Source organism: Cheilinus undulatus, linkage group 2, assembly GCF_018320785.1.
Source record: "Cheilinus undulatus linkage group 2, ASM1832078v1, whole genome shotgun sequence".
NCBI lineage: Eukaryota > Metazoa > Chordata > Actinopteri > Labriformes > Labridae > Cheilinus > Cheilinus undulatus.
In genome coordinates, this window is record NC_054866.1 from 37,076,273 (window position 1) to 37,094,626 (window position 18,354).

Here is an 18,354-nt window from a genome sequence, read left to right on the forward strand (position 1 = left end):
AACATTTGAAACACACTGAACATACAGTACACTCAGTTATGAGTACATGGTAGTACTGCAGTGTTTTCTCTGTGTGGAAAAACACTGCAGACACACCCCTTAATATGCAAAACAATTAGCTTTCATATAATCAAAATGGATGAGTAAAAAAAATTAGCACCTCACCTTGAGCATTAATAATGACAAAATCTGTTCAGACTAAAGACATTTTTTCTACCAGGCTTTAAAGTGGCTTGTTTCTGCTGTCACATTGACATTTACATGCTGGTGTTAATAAGACTCCCAGCCTCTTTTTGCACTTCAGTATTGACTTCATATTTCATCAGCAGTGTTGACATTTGGTTTAAACAAACAAGTTCTTTCATGTTCAGATGTTTGCTGACTCCAACTTGAGTCAGGTCAACTTTGTAAAGAAACACATGATTTGGCTATAATTATTATTTAATATTATATTAGCATTAATGAGCACTTATTGCTGATATTTATGTTTGGGAGTGTGGCTGTTCTGGGATCCCTCTGCCCTTCCACAAGCCTGCTTGGAAAGCATTAAGCAGGAGTAGTGCACGTTCCTGCTCTTCCAATGCCAAATAAAGAAAACATAAGGCGGGGAGAGAAGTAGCAGGCCCTCAGATCAGACCAGGCATCAATGACAAGACATTGATTAAGGCAGAAGCAGAATGGAGGAGGAGCTGGGGTGGAGGAGGGCTGCAAGAGCAGCTTGCTGAGAAAGCGGCAGAAAACAACCAGGCAAGAGCAGTTTAAATAAGACAGTATGATTAGCTAATAGCAGGCTTAGAGCATATCAGTTGGCTGTCAGCTGATGAGGGTTTGTGTGAGATCAACTAATCTCAATTATGGCAGCGCTTGACTCCGTGACTCTGTTGACTAACATTCAATGCTCGCGTTCTCAAAAAGAAAAGAAACAAAATAAACAAAAAATGTAAGAGATTTAACAAATGAAGAAAAACTGTTCATAAACAGGGCTTATTACTTTAGCATGCATATTAAGATTTACCTCCCTAGAAGGAAACTGATACATCTATACTCTAACAAACCAAAATAAACTCACAGTAGCACTCACATGTTTACTGTAGCAGCTGATGCCAACAGGAGCGACACAGTCAGGAGCCTGTAGTGAAGAGTCTGTTCTGCCTCATAGCACTCATGTGCATAGGCATAACTATATTTGTACATCACACAGTATGGGTATAAGTAAGTATCTGTTGGCTGTGGGCCTGTAGGATGAGGGATAAGGCTTTTTATTTCTAGCCTGTGGAGCTTAAGTTGTACTCCACTTTTTATATTGTAGCCTTTTTCCCTTTTGTTGGGACTCTGATGTCTTATGTAAAAAATTCTCCAGAGAGGCACACAAAAATGATAAAAATCTTCCTCTGAGCTAGAGGGAGAATATAAAAGAGGGAGATTAGAGGCTGTCAGCAGGGGAAATTAACAAAACTAAATCACTGTAGATGAAAAACGCACCTCAGAGTAAGTTACAATGTGATGTGGAAAACTTACAAGTCAAGTGGAAAAGGAGGAAGGTTGGCTGGAAGACCAGATTGAAAGAAAAAAAGAAGCAAGGACTCTCTCACTGAGCGAGCATGCACAGCCATACGATCAGGCAGAGACGGATAACAAGCAGGAACTCTGCATGTAAATGTCATGGGTGTGATTCAACACCAGCTGCACATCCATTAATTCTGCACACAGTATGTTGCTGTAACATTAGTCTGTTTGTGTGCTTCAACGTGTTTGCTAGTGCTCACAATAACTGACTCATCTGTTAGCTGTCAGGTGTTGTTACCGTTCGCTGCCTTTATGTCTCACTTGCTACTCTCTCTTCTCTCCTGAGCAAGCACCCCAACGGTCACACCACATAGAGGATACACACAGTGGTGAAATATGGATAATGACATGGTTACGATGCTGTAATGAGATTACAGAGCTTCAGCTGGTGATTATTTTCAATATAGAATAATGTCCTTTTTTCATTAATCAATAAATCCATTGCACTGTAAAAGGATTAATATGCAATACTGTGAATATAAACAGCAACAATCAGGTAGTCTCTTTTCCAGCGCCCTAGAGTAGACTTTCCCAGGTTACCCCATAATTTGAGAACACCCTCCAGTCCCATTTTTAAAATGGGAACCACCAACCTGGTCTGCCATTCCACAGGCACCGTCCCAGACCTTTATGCAACAAAGAATTTGAACGTAATTGATAATAGAAAAGTCTAAATTCTTCTTAGTTATTTAAGCTTTACAGTAGATTAAGTGCCTCTTCAAAACCCTTGGAAATAAAAGCACAACATTAATTTAACAACTCATAAATAACTCATTATAGAAAATCAAGAAAAAGTAAAAGTTGCAACTTCTAAGACAAGGATGAATTTATATTTCTTGTTTTTCTTATCTTGAAATATATAAAATGTTTTTGTTTGTACTACAAGTTGTCTGTTGCATAGCATAAATTAATCACTTTGGACACAAAGGGGTTTGACTGTAGATTAAAACAGAAAATGTTCATTAGGTTTGGTTTCGGCAAAAGAAGAAAGAATACTTACTCTTTAATTTGGAGCGCACTTTGTTGGCAAGCTTCTTGATGTCTGCCATCAGATCCTCCAGCTCAGCCTTCGTCTCTGGAGAGACAAAAAAACATTAATGCACTTCAGTGAAAGTCAATCACATACACACAGCATATAAAGCATCCTTCATGCTTTGTCTTTTTTCATTGTAGAGTACCAGGATCCTTCACTTCTCTCTGCAGTCTTTTGTCCTCTTTCTCTGCAGGTCCACACGATCAAACACAATGTAGAGAAGTAAAGCCTGATCTCATGAGGGTTTATGGGCTCAAAAGAAAGACGGTCTATTTCAATTATCATAGAAATCATTAAAGATGGTAGTAATGTATATAAGGAGAAAGATTTAGGTTGATTTAAATGACTAATTAAATCATTAAACTCTCCTGTCCCACCACATGCTTATACTTTTCTAAATAAGAAGTGTCTTGTTCTTAAGCCAAAACTGCACAGAGAGTCCCAGTGTACAACAATACCGTTTCCTGAATACATAAAAGGTAGTCTAAATAAATGAAGTGAAATCAGGACACATCCTGTGGGACGAATTAGGCTAAAGATGGGAGTGTAAACTGACTTGATTCCTCTGATATGGATTATTTAAACTGTATATTAAAAAAAAAATCAGAAGCATTTAAAGGTACAACATTTAGAATTGCTACACTGTAAATGTCTAGATTAATTAAAACATGGCTTCTCCTGTGCTTTATATATGTGCGAACATGTTAAGCCATATTTGGGCCAAAACTGAGGCTGAAGTAATGTGTGCAATGGCGAGTAAACCAGTCTGAGGGCACCATGGGGCTGGAAGGAGGATTGTCGCAACCCTGGTTACGTTGTGGGTGTCCACAACGTACCAAGGGCATGGGGAAGTAATCTGCTGAAAAAATAACAGTTCACACTTTTTGGGTGGAGTAAGGAGCAGATGTGGAGAGTAAGCACAGCCATGGCCATGAGCCTTTGGCCGCACTTTGGATGTCCCAAGGCATTGAAACCTGCCAGAGATCTCCGGGCAGGCGAAAAGGCCATTCAAAAACCGTCAAGCTTGACCTTGACTGCTGACATGCATGTCAACACATGTCAGGCTTGACTCTGGCTGTCCCCTGCCTAAGCCCTAGGATGAGGCAGGCAGGGCCCATGATGAATAACTTTAAATGTTAAACCATTATGCACATGACTGTATTAATTGATAACCTATATTGACTAAAATATTTCTCTCAAGCCAGAGAAATTCTTCATTCATGTGGTTTTAATGGTCTATTTCCTTGTCACAGCAGCTGCCATAACAAAGCCCCCATGACAGACACAACATCTTCATCTTGCTGGATGTTGCATCAAAAACTGCCACGTAATCTAAGTGCAAACTGCTACTGAATTACCGCTCTGTTGCTGTACCTCATTTATGTCTTGTGCTGCTTACTTGTGATAAACCCCGATTATTCTCTGACATTGGCAGCACGTTCTGCCACCCAAATGCCTCTCAAAACACATTACTCTATCCTCCCACACCTCACCCCTTTGTGGCCTCACTGGGCATTTCCTTTTCAAAGTGTGGCAGAGATCTGCCTAAATACGGATGAATGAGAGAAACAAAGGAACAATAAGTTTAGTGATTTAAGTGAAAGTAAAAGTAAAATCTTAACCAGTATCAGCTCTATTTATATTGGCTTCCAAACCAGTTTCAGTTCTATTTGTATCAGCTGAAGTAAATCTTGTAAGTATCACCATACTGGATATTGGTACCATTTTGAGTCCATAATTAGACTTATCATTGCAAAAAATACATTAATACAGTAGAAAAATATGTACTTGTACTTTATGGCTTTGATTTTGATGACAAAGACCACATCCAACTGTGCCCACTTAGTATTCATGAAAACTAACATCAGTGCTTAACTGTAACATGCCAAGGGACTGTAGATGGAAAAGTAAACTTACTCTGGCACAATGTATGAAATGACAATATTCATGTCTAATATGATACATTGGGTCTTTACAAACAGAAAAAAATAAAATTATAGTATTAAAAGGTTTACTATTTCTTCTATTTATGCTGTCAGGATAAACAAAAGCATCTGGGTGTTTATTGCTTTTGTCCTCATTCTACATCCAAATCTTCTTTAAGCTGCAAACTGCTTACCGCAGGTTCAGACAGGTATAATAAACATACCAGCTGATAAACCAATAATTTAATGTTAGTATGGTGATTACAAATGCTAAAAACAGGTGGGTAAAAGTATAGGTCTTCTCTTATCTTAGAGTAGCTCAAAAGAACAAGAGGAGGCAAAAGGGAAAATACGAAACAGCTTCACACATATTCAAACACCTTTTTTTTTTTTTTTTTTACCCTGGAGCATTAATTGCCATTTTTAGCACATTGCAAAGAAGTGTTAAAGTCATTTATCATCTTAATGCCATAAGAGACCCTAATCTTCAAAAGTTAACAAGCCCAATGGATCTGCAGACATTAAAAACAGTCTTAAAGGGTTACTCGAGTCAAACTATTCAGTCAAGGCAGAGCAAAGCGCCTGCAGTGCTTCTTTTATAATGGGTTTGTTTCTGGATGTGACCTGCTTCTATAAAGCTGCATAAATCATTGAGATGAATAAGAGACGAGGGGCCAGCATTTCTGAGCTCAATCCATCGCAAACATCTGCATCCAATTACACACACAGCCTCAGTGGATAATTTCATTACACAGAATGAGAAAGACTTCAATCGTTAGAAGATTTTCAATTAAGAAAACATAATATTTGCGCTTATCATCTTTTGGGAAATGAGCTTAAAAATTATGAGGTAATCACATCTTCTCTTGTTCGACAAATGCAAACTGCAAACCTGTGATTGATGCTCGCTGTGATGTTTTTAGATATAGATCTGATGACTTGAGATTTTATTCACACTAAATAATGTATGTATGAGAGGAAGATCCATTTTAGTAATAAGTTATGATTTTATTTAAACTAAATAATGTATGTCACATGAATCCTAATTAGCAGCTTACTCCAGCTGGGATAAATCCTCTGACTGGTTTGTGTTTAAACTATGACAGCACAGTGGGGATAGAAAAGCACATTACATACTGATCAGTAAAATCCTACAAGCGTTTAATCTGCTTAACAGATGTATTTTCATATCAGCTAACATCAGCCTGTAGTACATGCAGATCAGTGGCACAGAGCGAGGACAGGCATCAGAGTGCTGAATGATAACGTCAGACTAGAGTACAGAGAAATGACACTGTTTCAAATATGACTGCAAAAGAAATGTCTATTTCTGTTTATGATTGTGGGACAATAGGAGGATAGACAGCCTTGGTAATATTTTAAATTGCAGTAGAAAAGAGGCATGAAATGAGGTGCGAGAAAGATAATACGCAGTGGTGCCTGACCCAAATTAAACTTAAGAAATCGTAAAAACATGATCAGAATGCTCAATTTCCAAGGCCACTAACACACCCATGCAGATGAATTTTGTGTTTTTCTTGAGGACACTCTTTGGAGTTCTAGAAAGCAATGTTTTTTTATGAGTTTGCCCCTGCCTTATTTATCATCGACACATAAGTAGACACTCTGTTGACTTTCCTGTGGATGGTGTCTCACTGTTTTTCCATCTGACTGCATTGGCACTTTAAAATAACACAACACAACAAGAGCCAGAAAGGAAGATTGTAAGCTTGCAAAAATGTTTGCAAAGCAAATATCATAATACACTTTGGACGTTCAATTTCAGCTCTGCTTTTAGTAGCTGATGTGGTTCTGTTGGCTTCTTCTGCTGGGGACCTCCAGCGGGTAGTGAAGTGGTTTGAAACTTTGTGTCAAGGGGTCAGGATGAGCGTCAGCCCCTCCAAGTCCAAGGCCATGGTTCTCTGCTGGAAAACAGTGGATTGCTCCCTCCAGGCGGAGAGTGAGTCTCTGCCTCAGGTGAAGGGGTTCAAGTGTCTTGCGGTATTGTTCCCAAGTAAGGATAGAATGGACTGTGAGATCGCAGGCGGATTGTGTTGTGTTCTCAGTGGTTGATCTTCATTCCAGCCCTCACCTCTGGTCAGGAACTCGGGGTAATGACCAAAAGACTCGCAAGTTTAAGTGGCCAAAATGAGTTTTCTCAGGAGGGTGTCTGGGGTCAGGGTGGTTTGTGCCTCCCTGTGGAGGCCTTCCAGGCACATTCAACTGGGATGACCTTGGGGTAGACCAAGAACTCTCTGAAGGGATTATATATCTAATCTGGCCTGGGAAAACCTCAGAATCCCCCAAGAAGAGCTGGAATATGTCACCGGGGAGAGAAATGCCTAGGTTGACTTGTTTTGCCTGCTGCCACTGCGAAAATGGATGGATGGATGAGCTTTGAATGTTCGCCATCTTTTATAATGTCTGTGCCCTACTGTGGGCCCCAGTGACTGGTCAAACATTTTCATCCTGTTTTCATGATCTAAAAATGTGTAATTACTTACAGCACACTCTCATGTTTAATGCTTTTGTTTATCTTGGACAAAAAAAGATTATAATCTCAAACCGGCACACTACAATATGCAATTGTTTTTGCTGAAATTAATCTCTTTCTTGGTTTCTTTCTATGTGTATAAATTGTGCATTTTAGAACCTCAGCATAGTAAATGAGGGAAACTTCAATGATTTTTGAGGCTTTGGGAAACGTTTAATTAATAAAATATAATTTTAGTGTGGAAAGATCAACTTAAACCATCTCTGTCTGTTGTATACACATTAGAGATGCACTGATTGTGAAAATTAGGGCTAATGCAGATTTTTAAAAGAACAATTTAGTCAATGCAAACACTGATTTCTTTTCCCCATTACACTGTTGTTTTTAGACTCCCCCTGTGCCAACATTTTCCCATGAAAACAAGTTTGTCCAACAGGTGACTTCCTCTGCCTCTCTTCTTTAAATCAGCAGATGCCAGCATTTAATTGATTGGTCAGGTTGAAAGAGGGCCATCAGTGGACAGCCATTATTAGGTCTCTTCAGAGATGTTCAAGTCAGGGCTCCAGCTGGGCCACTAGGACATTCAGCTGTCAGCCACTCCTGTGTTGTCTTGGCTTCGTGCTTAGGGTCATTGCTATGTTGGATGGTGAACTTTCAGCCCAGTCTGAGGTCCTGAGTGCTGCAGAACAGGTTTTCATTGAGGACATCTCTGTATTTCGCTCCATGCAGATTTCCCTCAACCCTGGTCAGTCTTCCAGTCCCTGCTGCTGAAAAACACCCCTACAGCATGATGCTGCCACCAACGTCACTGTTAGGATGGTACTGGGCAGGTGCCTGGTTTCCTCCAGAGATATTGTTTAGAATTAAGGCCAAACAATTCAATCTTGGTTTCATCAGACCGGAGAATCTTGTTTCTCACAGTGTCAAGAGTCCTTCAGGTATTTTTTTGCAAACCCTTTCATGTGTTTTATACTGAGGAGGGATTTCTGTCTAGTATCTGCCATAAAGCCCAGATCAGTGAAGGGCTGCAGTAAAGGCTGTCCTTTTGGAATGTTGTCCCATCTCCGCACAGGATCCCTGGACCTCAATCAGAGGGTGCATCAGGTTCTTGGTCACCTCTCTTACTAAGGCCCTTCTCTCCCGATTGCTCAGTTTGGCTGGGTGACCAGCTCTTGGAAGAGTCCTGGTTGTGCCAAACTTCTTCCATATGAAAATTATGGAGGCCACTTTGCTCTTGGGAACCTTCAATGAAGCAGAATCCTTTTTCTAGCCTTCCCCAGATCTGTGCCTGTCAACAATCCTGTCTCTGAGCTCTGCAGGCAGTTCCTTTGACCTCATGGTTTTGTTTTTGCTCTGATATGCATTGTGAGGCCTGTGTGCCTTTCCAAATCATGTCCAACCAATATAACACAAATCAACCAACTTTTTAGTGGAAATGACAACTTAGCAACAATCAAGAGAAATAGGAGTATTTAAATGGCTGTCGCATCAGGCTGCAACAAAAAAAAACTGTAAAAAGTGAAGGGGGTCTGAATGCTTTCTGAATGCAATTTATTTCTTAAAGGCAATAACATAATCAAAGAGATGCTGATGTCTATGAAAAAGAAGGTTTTTCTGCAAATAATTTTCATTTTCCCCCCAACATTACCATAATACTGACTTACATTTCAATAAAACTGTCTCTGGTCAGGGATCTCAGTGCTGATGGCAGAACGGCAGCATACAGGGGCTCTATCAGGGTCAGAGGTTCATGTGAGGGGGTGGGCTGAGTTCTCCAGGGCAATCAAATGAAAACTATTATCCTTGTGCAGAGAGAGTGAGCTGCTCCTTTAAGTATAATCAGCTGCAGAAGACCGATTTTGTTTTGAACAATGTAATCTGTTAAAGTCTAACTGAGTGTGACGCATCTAAAGCACAGTAGCCTCACTCAGAGATTTCTTCTATGACACTGTTGTATGTTTGCCTGCATATTGACTTGTGAGCATGTTTGTACAACATCAGAAACACTCAGAGGTGTAAGGTTATGTGAAAGTGTCTCTCTCATTTCTGTGTAACCATAGCAACCTCCTGTAATCTGCTCCATGCACAAAACGACAGAAAAACCAGGCTTTGTTTTTCAGCTGTGCATGTGTGAGCGCGCTAAGGCATTTGATTCGATTTCTCCCCTCACAGATACCAAAGAGAGGGAGACGGCCTGCCTGATCAGGTGTGTGCTCAGCCTCATTATGGGATGCCTGAGAGGAGGACGGGTGTAGACACAGAAGAAATGTAGCCAAGTGATAGGGAGGCGTATAAGAGGGTAAAACTGAGGAACTCAATTGAGATGTGGCTTCACACTCGTCCCCCTCTTTCCCAAACACTCTCGAACGTGATCTTCAGGTTATGCTTGTTGCCATCATTAAGACTGTGTTGCTATGGCGATGAGTGGAGTCGGTCCTCTCGCCAGACTCACATTGTTTAAAGTGGCTGGGGGAAAGAGAAGCACTATACGGCAGGAAGACACAGAAGAAATGTGGAAGTTGGAGGAAGGGGGCTAAACGATCACATTCTGAATACTGACTGACTAGTAATACAAACATTTTTAAGGACAATTGCATGGCCTTCTTACTTTTGAATGCAAAATAGAAATAAGAAATTTTAGTGCAAACATTGTTAGAAAATTACCCAGAAAATCTGAGATGTAAAACATCACCTGTCAGACTCAATTTAAAGATCTTTTAAAGGAAGTCATTGGATGACAAGAGCTTTTCAAGTTATGTTAGTCCTGGTCATTAATCCAAATTCTAATTCCATTATCAAAATAACTGAAAAATATACAAAGAACACTTACAAATGGCAAAAGGGGCTGATTTTTGTAGAGTAATGGATATAATAAATATTTACATTTTAAGTGGAAAAAACATGTCTGCAGAAATTAATACATTTTTTGCACTGATAAAGATAAATAGTCTTATAATAACTGTACATGATGTAAACTGGTGAGATAACACAAAACAATAATTTTGAGTATTTTTTTAGCTCTCTCTACAAGAAATGCTTTTAAAAACCACATATTACTTTATCATTTTATCTGAATGCATTAAAAGCCTTAAAAATCACTCATCACTGGGAAACTATAAGCTTGATTGTAGCGTTTAAGATGCCAGAGGACCAAGTCGACTTTGAGTACTCCTATTCGTGCAGATGGCTGTACACTGGGAGAAAATCCAATATTTGATGTGTTTAGTCTGATAAAATTAAGCCTGAACAGCTGACTCACGGCACAAACACTAAACAGAGCAGATGTGCTCAAAGTCACCTCTTAAAAATTTCAAGATTTTAGTCAGAGAGATCAAGTTGGAAGCTAATCATTTAGAAAGATGGTTATTGGGTTTCATTTGATTGAAAAAAGCTGAAAAAAATGCCCCAATAAAACCACATACAATATCTGAACAGTCAATCTTTAATCCTTAAAGTCACAGTAACTATGTGAACATGATCATTTCAATCAGATAACTAGAAGTAATCAGGAGATTGTAATGGTTCTGTCACTTGTTGGATTTATTTCCACAAGTGCATGACGTGAAACAGCAGACCTGCTCCTGGCTTTTTTCCCACCTTTTGGCGAGCTGTTGCAACAGGAGGTGTGTCAGTCATGACTCACTGCTAACATTAGCTCGTCTTGCTGAAAAAGAAATCTTTTCACAAGCCGTGGTTCTCTCGCAGATTGAATAAGATTGTCCTCCAGGATTGCTGAGGATTCCCAGAGAATGATGCAGCCTTCACTATGCTTTACAGTGGGGAATGGTGTGTTTGTGGTCCAAAGGCACCATTTGGTCTCATCAGACCAAAGAACTTTCTTCCACTTGACCATGGCGTCTCCCTCATGCCTTTTGGCAAAACTGTAGTTGAGATTTAATCTGAGTTTTCTTCAGCAGTGGCTTTCTCTTCCCCACTCTCCCATAAAGCTTTGACTGGTGAAAAGCCTGGGCAACAGCTGTTGTATACAGAGTCTCTCCCATCTCAGCTGCAGAAGTTTGGAACTCCTTCAGAGTAGTCATAGGTGTCTTGGTGGCCTCTCTCACCAGTCTCCTTGCATGCTCACTCAGTTTGTGAGGACAGCCTGATCTCGGCAGATTTATACATGCCTTATTTTTAGTATCCATCCCCTGACTTATTCTTTTCAATAACCTTTTCTCTGAGTGGCTTGGGGTGTTCTTTTATCTTCATGGTGTAAGGTAGCCAGGAATACTGATTAACCAGTGACTGGACCTTCCAGACAGAGGTGTCTTAATGCTACAACCTCTTGAGACAAATTCACTGCACTCAGGTGATCCCCATTTCACTAACTGTGAGTTTACTAGCATTTATTGGCTTGACCTCTGTTGAATTAGGTCAGTCACTTTAAAGTTGGTGAATATTTATGCTGTCACTCATTTTACATCACATATTTTTATTCAAGTGACATTACTTTGAAGAAATCTGTTATCACTTTGGCATTAAAGACATCTTTTTTGTGTGTCAAAAAAGCCAAATTATATTGACCATGATGGACGCCATCTAACTGAAAGCTACAACAGCCCAGTATAGCAACATTTAAGTTGATTGAGGAAATAGTCAAAAGGTAATTCAAAGAAAAACCTATCAAACAGCTGTCATATCTCATGGGAAAAAGGTAATGCAAACAAAAAAGCACCAGCCAAGCTCACAGATGTTCTACTGAACATGTCCTGAGTGGACTCACAACACTCTTATTCTCTGTCAGTGGGATGATTATGCTCCTCTTGGTAGTATACTGCTGAGTTTAATTTGTCACAATGATATAGTCCAGGGTGATTACATTTTGAAAGTTTTATTCTAAGTCATACCATCTATGACATGGAAAAGATTTCCTTTCCTCCAACCACAAAACCACAAGGTAAAAAGGCCTGAAATATAACACTAGAGGAGTAATAATCAAAGAATTATTTGGGGCATAACCTCAGATCAAATCACAACTTTTGCAACTGTTTGTTAAACATGAAAAAGTACACCTGAAACTCCACAATGATGCAAAAACATCAACAGAATCGCAGCAAGTAAACCTGAATCTCCTTGTAGCATATTCCTTGAAATCTCTTTACAGCATTTTTAAATGCAGCTGATCTGATCAGGTGCAGTGCACTGTAAGCCCTAATGTCTCCTGATCTGGGTAGTTCCTAATCCACTCTCAAGAATACAATCATAGGAGCATGTTACGCAGATCTAATAAGAGATGAACAATCCTGGAAGTCCTGGCCAATTCTTGATCTACAATAAGCTTCAGTCTTACATCTTCCCAGATCTACAACAGCAGCATTTTCTAGTTGTACAAAAACACCATGCAGGTTCCTCTTGACTTATTTGTTTCCTGCATTTTTAACTCAGGGTCAATTACTGTTGCTCCGTTCTCTAAGCTGCAGCTATTTATCCTTTTTCCCGATCTCTCACTGTGCCTCTGTCTCCCTCTGCTTCTTTTGTAAATATATAACTAGTCCTTTGTGTGTGATCGTGCCGCTTATTGATCGTCTAGAGTCCAGCAGTGGGATGTTTCTGATATCCAGAGAATGAGCTCATCCCTCAAACATGACTGATATTTACCTTTCTGCGGGACTACAGCATGCTCTCACATAATGACAAACCGACAGCACAGATAAAGATGAACTGCTACAGGAGACTCAGCTGTTACATGGATTTATGCCTGCATGGCTGTTTTTGATTCTTTGAAAAATAATTGAAAAAAAAAAAAAAAAAAGATTAGTATTCAAATAAAGCACACCTAGGGCCTGTGTCCACAGATGCTATTTTTTGCACTGGCAGCATCCACAACCTTTATAGTTGCTAGGTTATGTCAGTTGACTTCTACTATCCGCGATATTATTGTTAATGTTTTCAAAAAAAAAAAAAAAAATCAATACTTGGCAGAAGATATGAGATGATATAATGTCAGGAAAAATGTCATGATACTACGCTGTATCGATTTTTTCCCTCACCCCTACATGGCATCATATTGCATTGCATTGTATCGTATCATAGCATGGCATGATATATCTTATTTTGTATCATACTGTACGGTATCATATCATATCATATTGTAATGTGGCATGGTATTACATCATATGTAGAGACACTCAGCTCTCATGCTAATTTCTTGTTTTGAATTAAGGACTCTGTTTCTATATAAACTGCATTTTATTGGGTGTTTTTAACAGTTAACCACTGTTTCCATTTCCTAACATTTCATATAACGATGATGAAAACTGTTTAAAGTGCCATTCTTGGTTAATGCAGTAAATAGAGATGCATGTGGTAAACCAGCTAGACAGTTAAATTCATGTATCAAATTATCTCTCTCAAAATCTATGGGTCAGCTAAAGCTATTTTGAAACTGTAATGAAGCCTCCCATCACTAGTACCTGCTGCAGCTACAGTTAATGGCTGCTGTCCTGTCCTGGCCCTTCTCCATACATGAACATGTCATAGGAACAGTGTGGTATGACAGTTTTTCTAACAAGAAAATGGAAATAAAGTGGTATGTAGGCTGTTGAGGGTTATATTCTATATAATTTTATCATCTACAGTACAAAGAGGAACAAAGGCTGGTGATTAGCCAGATGCTAATCTTAGCCACACTCTACACATCATACCCACTGTTGGTGTGATGTATTCAGATTAGAATGCTGTACAGAGAAAACACATTTTCAACTTTAAATATCCAAGTCTTAGATATCTAATAGCAATCTGCTGGTCATTTTCTGCAGCAAGTAAAAGCAGTATATCTTTTTTTAGTCAAGAGCTGATCTGGCTGTTGCACTCTATTAAATCTTATCTAACAGCTCCCTCCTTCTCTCTGACAACATCTCTTTCTCCTCCACCATCTTCCAGACAGCATAACAGTGATCCTGTGAGTTGACACAGCAGTGTTACTGTCACTTTGAAACCTCCGCCAGCCTCCCAACACTTGACATTTCAATCTAGATCAGAACGCCGACCTCGCTCGCTTCTCGCTGACCGCCGGTTCAGGAGTCAAGTGCGCAGAGGGCAGTTAGACCGATTTATCCCTGCATGAGTGAGTTATCTCACCAGGTTTGACCTCATCTGTGTGTATTAATGTGTGTGTCCTTAGCCTTGGCCTTGACTGACCACGTTGTTATAACCTTCTTTTATGAAGGATATTAGAATTCAACAGCAAAAGGAGCATTTTCGACTATAATAACATCAGCTTGCGATTTAATGGAAAGGTGTTAGAGGAAAGGAAATGGAGTGAGATAAAAGAGAGTATTAAAGAGGAAAAAATGAATACAGAACACAGAGAGAACTTGTAGAGCACTTTTACATTTTGGTTGAAAGTAGAGGAGCTGTGGCAAAGCAGCTCTCCGAGGGAGGCAGCACACTCAGCCAAAAACCAGACACTCGAAATAGTAACACTCACAGGCTGCAATTAAAACGAGCATCTCCAGAGCTGTGAGTTTTACGAGTCAGCGGAAAGAAGCTGTTTAAGAAGTGGAGGCTGAGATGTCACAGGGACCAAACACTAAGTGGGTTGGAAAAAAAAAACAGACAGAGAAATGTTGTTAAATACACACTTGAGTATCACTGTTAAGGAGCAGATTCTCTGTGTCTAATTAAGCCAGAATGTCTCCGTATATTTTACAGTCAGCAAAACTCAAACTTTTCCTTCTGTAGATCTTCTAGAAATGCAGAATTCAACTGTGCTCATCATTGTCCCTCATTATAGTCTCAAGTTTTCTCTCAACTTTTTCCCTCACTTCCAGTGAAAACCAAGTCCCAGAAGATATGTTATCTGAGAAAACTGCTACCACAGACCAACAAAGAAGGTCAGCTACTCATCTCTGCTAATTTACAGGCAGATTTTTCCAATTTTCTCTCATTTGTAGACTAATGTTCTCTCAGTAAGAGGATGGATTTTGACTCTGCAGCCAGAAGCAGTGGGATAAAATACAAATGTAAAGTCGCTCCACTTGTGTTCTGTTAGCTCAGCATTGATTTTCACATCCTCTCAGTAGTACAGACAGCACTCTTCCTTCAGGCTGCTTGTCTCTGATGGTTTTAATGCACCAACCAGGAAGCACATTAAGTGCAACTGGGATCAGTTTCCCATGGTCCCAGCGCACAATAATTTCCTCCCACAGACCCATAGATAAGGCTAATTGGACACTTTAAACTGCCTGTAAGTGTTACTGTAACCTGTGTATTCTGACTTGAATGTGTAAGCTGTGATACATGGAGGGATTTGCGCCCTTGATGTGGATATTTTAAATATAGACATGGAGTATAATCTTTAAGAAGTAACTTAAACCATTTCATTCAGGATAGACTTAATACGAGTTTAACAATCAGTTATTTAACAAATTTTATTGAAAAAGAAACGTGCATTGTACAAGGACTTTGTGCACTTGGAGGGGTGGTGAGGCAAACAGCAGGAAAAGAATACCCCCCTATGGAGTCTAGATTCTGGCGGTGGTGGTGTGGATGAGGGCTGCAGGATCAGATGAGGAGTAGACTTTTAAGAGGCTGGACCGGCAAACCAGCGAGGTGGCTTGGAGGAGGGGACTGAGGTATGCAGGATGAGATGAGGAGATGGCCTATAGGGATCTGGACTAGATGCTGATGAACTGAATGGAGGTGGCTGGGGTGGAGGAAGGTTGCAGTGTCCACACTGATACAACAGGCTGACTGCAGAAGAGAGGACTACAGGTTCAAAATGTGACAGGTGCACGATGATTGGTCAAACAAGGTTGTGGCAGAATCTGATAAACTTAGTACATAAGAGAGTAAATGCCCATAATCAGCTGATCACCAGGGCGGAGAAGAGAGACAGAATGGAAGAAGGCAGAGATATGATCGAGTGGTAATTAATGAGTAGACACAGTCTTCCTGCTTGAACTTTCGCTGAACTTCATTGCTGTAATCCAATAAAGCCAGTCAAATACTATCTGAGTAGAGATGCACTGACAGTAAAAATGAGGGCCAATAACTGTTTAAAATAACAACTGAGGCAATTGCAGATTTACACAAAAATGTTATATTTTTTGGTATAAGACTATAACAACACTTTGCTGTACCTACATTCTGCCCAAACTAAACCATCCCTTTAAACAGGTTGTAATTCCATCTATAGCACTGATTTTAAACTGGGGAAACAAACATGAACATTGCTCCACCAAATAGCATCAAGTTCCTTAGCTAAACCTATGTTTTCTTTTAACCTCTTTACATTGGAACACCTCATGATAACTTTTTGTCTCGGTCATTCTACTGACCAGAACTTGAAAACAACATAGCATAACCGTATGCTAGCTTTTCTAGTCAGCTTACTTGCTATTAATTTACCAATTTCAAACTGACTTCAGCACTAGCAAGAATGAATGTGAGCGTAGATCAATGTAGAGCCGCTGAATGTCCGCTCATAACTCAAGAGATGAAAAACGTTTCTGCCAAGAGCTGCAGTCTGATCTCTGCACCTGTGTGTTTGTGTGCCTTGTCTGTCAATTCATTACAGGCTGACATGACAGGCATGGTACCCCGCCACTGGGATTTTCCAAGTAAAAGCCTGATCAGTTTGTTTCTGTGGTGAGACTATTCATGTTTTCATACGGTACTTCAGTGTTTCCAGGATATTTCCTTGGTTGTTGCAGTAACATGCAAAGTGTTTAACATACCTTTTGTTTTTACTCAATGTAAATGATTTAAAAACATCGGATTATAAGAGATACTAACTCAAATGCAATCTCCGTCTATTTCTACAGCTTGTTCTTTGCTCAAAAACTGTAGCTGTGAATTTCCAGATGCATGATGGGAAATAATCTCAAAAGGAATCATATTCTAGTCTTATAATTAAGGACCCATGGTCTTTGCAAAATCTCAGCCTGAGACTAAAAACTCAAAGGCTTGCCGACAAATTGTCTTTAGATGTGAGAGGGTCTCAGACGTCAATTTTTTTAGTCTTTTAAGAGATTTAGCAAAGTCCTCTGGTGTAAGGCCGGCATTAGATTACATCATAATATGGCCTGCTGCAATTTACAAATCGCAGAAACTGCAATATTTCTTTAACTTGAAATGTGACAAAAAGCAGTTTAATACATTAATTTAAATTTGCAGTATGAGCAAAAAACCCTACACTTAGGTATTTTTGTAATCATTCTGTTCTAGTTCATTCTATCTAGTATTAACCCAGCCAAGATCAGCTCGTAGCCAGCCAATACTAATTATTGCCTTCCAGCTCTTCCAGCCAATCACAGCCCTTTCTCTCAACACAACGGTGTACTTAAATATGACAAACTTCTCACTAATCCCTGCTTGCATTAATGCAGATGCACCATGCTGCTGCTGCTGGCAAAGCTTCACCTCCTCCACCCCAGCCGCCTCCTTTATAGCATAAAGCTTGTTGCACCCTCAAATTCAGATTCATGCTACTGGGGATTAATTGCTTCTGAAATACTTTAATTGTTGTCGGTATAAATTGTCATAAATGTATCTGCTTGACCAACCCAGAGAGCATCTTTAGAGCAGAGCCTTCTCCACCAAGTAAAACTGTTTATCCATTTTGCAATAAAATGGTTAAACCTATAATAAGAGTGTTCCTGACTGACTGTAGATTAAAATATAGAATGATTTATTGCTTGAATTTGTTGAAAAAGTACATAAGATGAGAAACCTGATAATAATTGCATATTAAATCGCAGTATTGGAAAAAAATTGCAATTAGATTGTTTTTGCAAATCGTTCAGTCCTAATTGGGAGTAACGCGTTAAAACTACAGAGACTTTACAGCCGACATCTTAACAATAAAGTTAGTAAACATCCAGTTCAGTGGGTGATGTGATGCTAACGTAAGCACAGTAGTATCCTGGGAGAAAGAATAATAACAGCAATTCCTACCTCACGAAGCACCCAGTTAAACAACATACTTCAGCTAAACGACAAACTCCAGTAACTCAGGTTCAGCTCACGTTAGCTCAACAGACCAAGGAGGAGCCACTCTACCCAAACAACCAAGGCTGGATTTTAAATCACCGCCAGCTGCAAACTGTGTCACTAAGGAAGCACTAAACAGACTGATAGAGAGGTATGTTGTTGATATCAACTGTAGAGTCTGCTGCCTTCAGAGAAATAATAAGAAAAACAAAGATGAATCTAGAGGTATAAACTTCTTAATGAGTGTAAAAATGCTTGACTTAAAATAAATGTTTTAACAAAAACATTCTCTCCATGGGGCTCAAAAGTTTAGAAACAGTTTACTGTGTTCTACCACTTTCCACCACAATGATAATGGCTAATGTTATATCAAATTTCATGTATATACCAGTTGTTTCCTC

At 39.5% G+C, this 18,354-nt stretch overlaps 1 protein-coding gene across 4 annotated transcripts in view; it reads right to left on the reverse strand.

Moving 5' to 3' along the window:
- The window catches only part of LOC121520668 (syntaxin-1A-like), a 117,511-nt gene that overhangs the window by 31,208 nt on the left and 67,949 nt on the right, over positions 1–18,354 (reverse strand). For all 4 annotated transcript variants that reach the window (XR_005992793.1, XM_041804239.1, XM_041804231.1 and 1 more), the window contains exon 4: positions 2,567–2,641. Coding sequence is in view for 3 of the 4 variants with exons in the window: in XM_041804239.1 (XP_041660173.1) it covers positions 2,567–2,641 (75 nt within the window). In the remaining variant the exon portion in view is untranslated. The remainder of the gene's footprint in view (positions 1–2,566; positions 2,642–18,354) is intronic.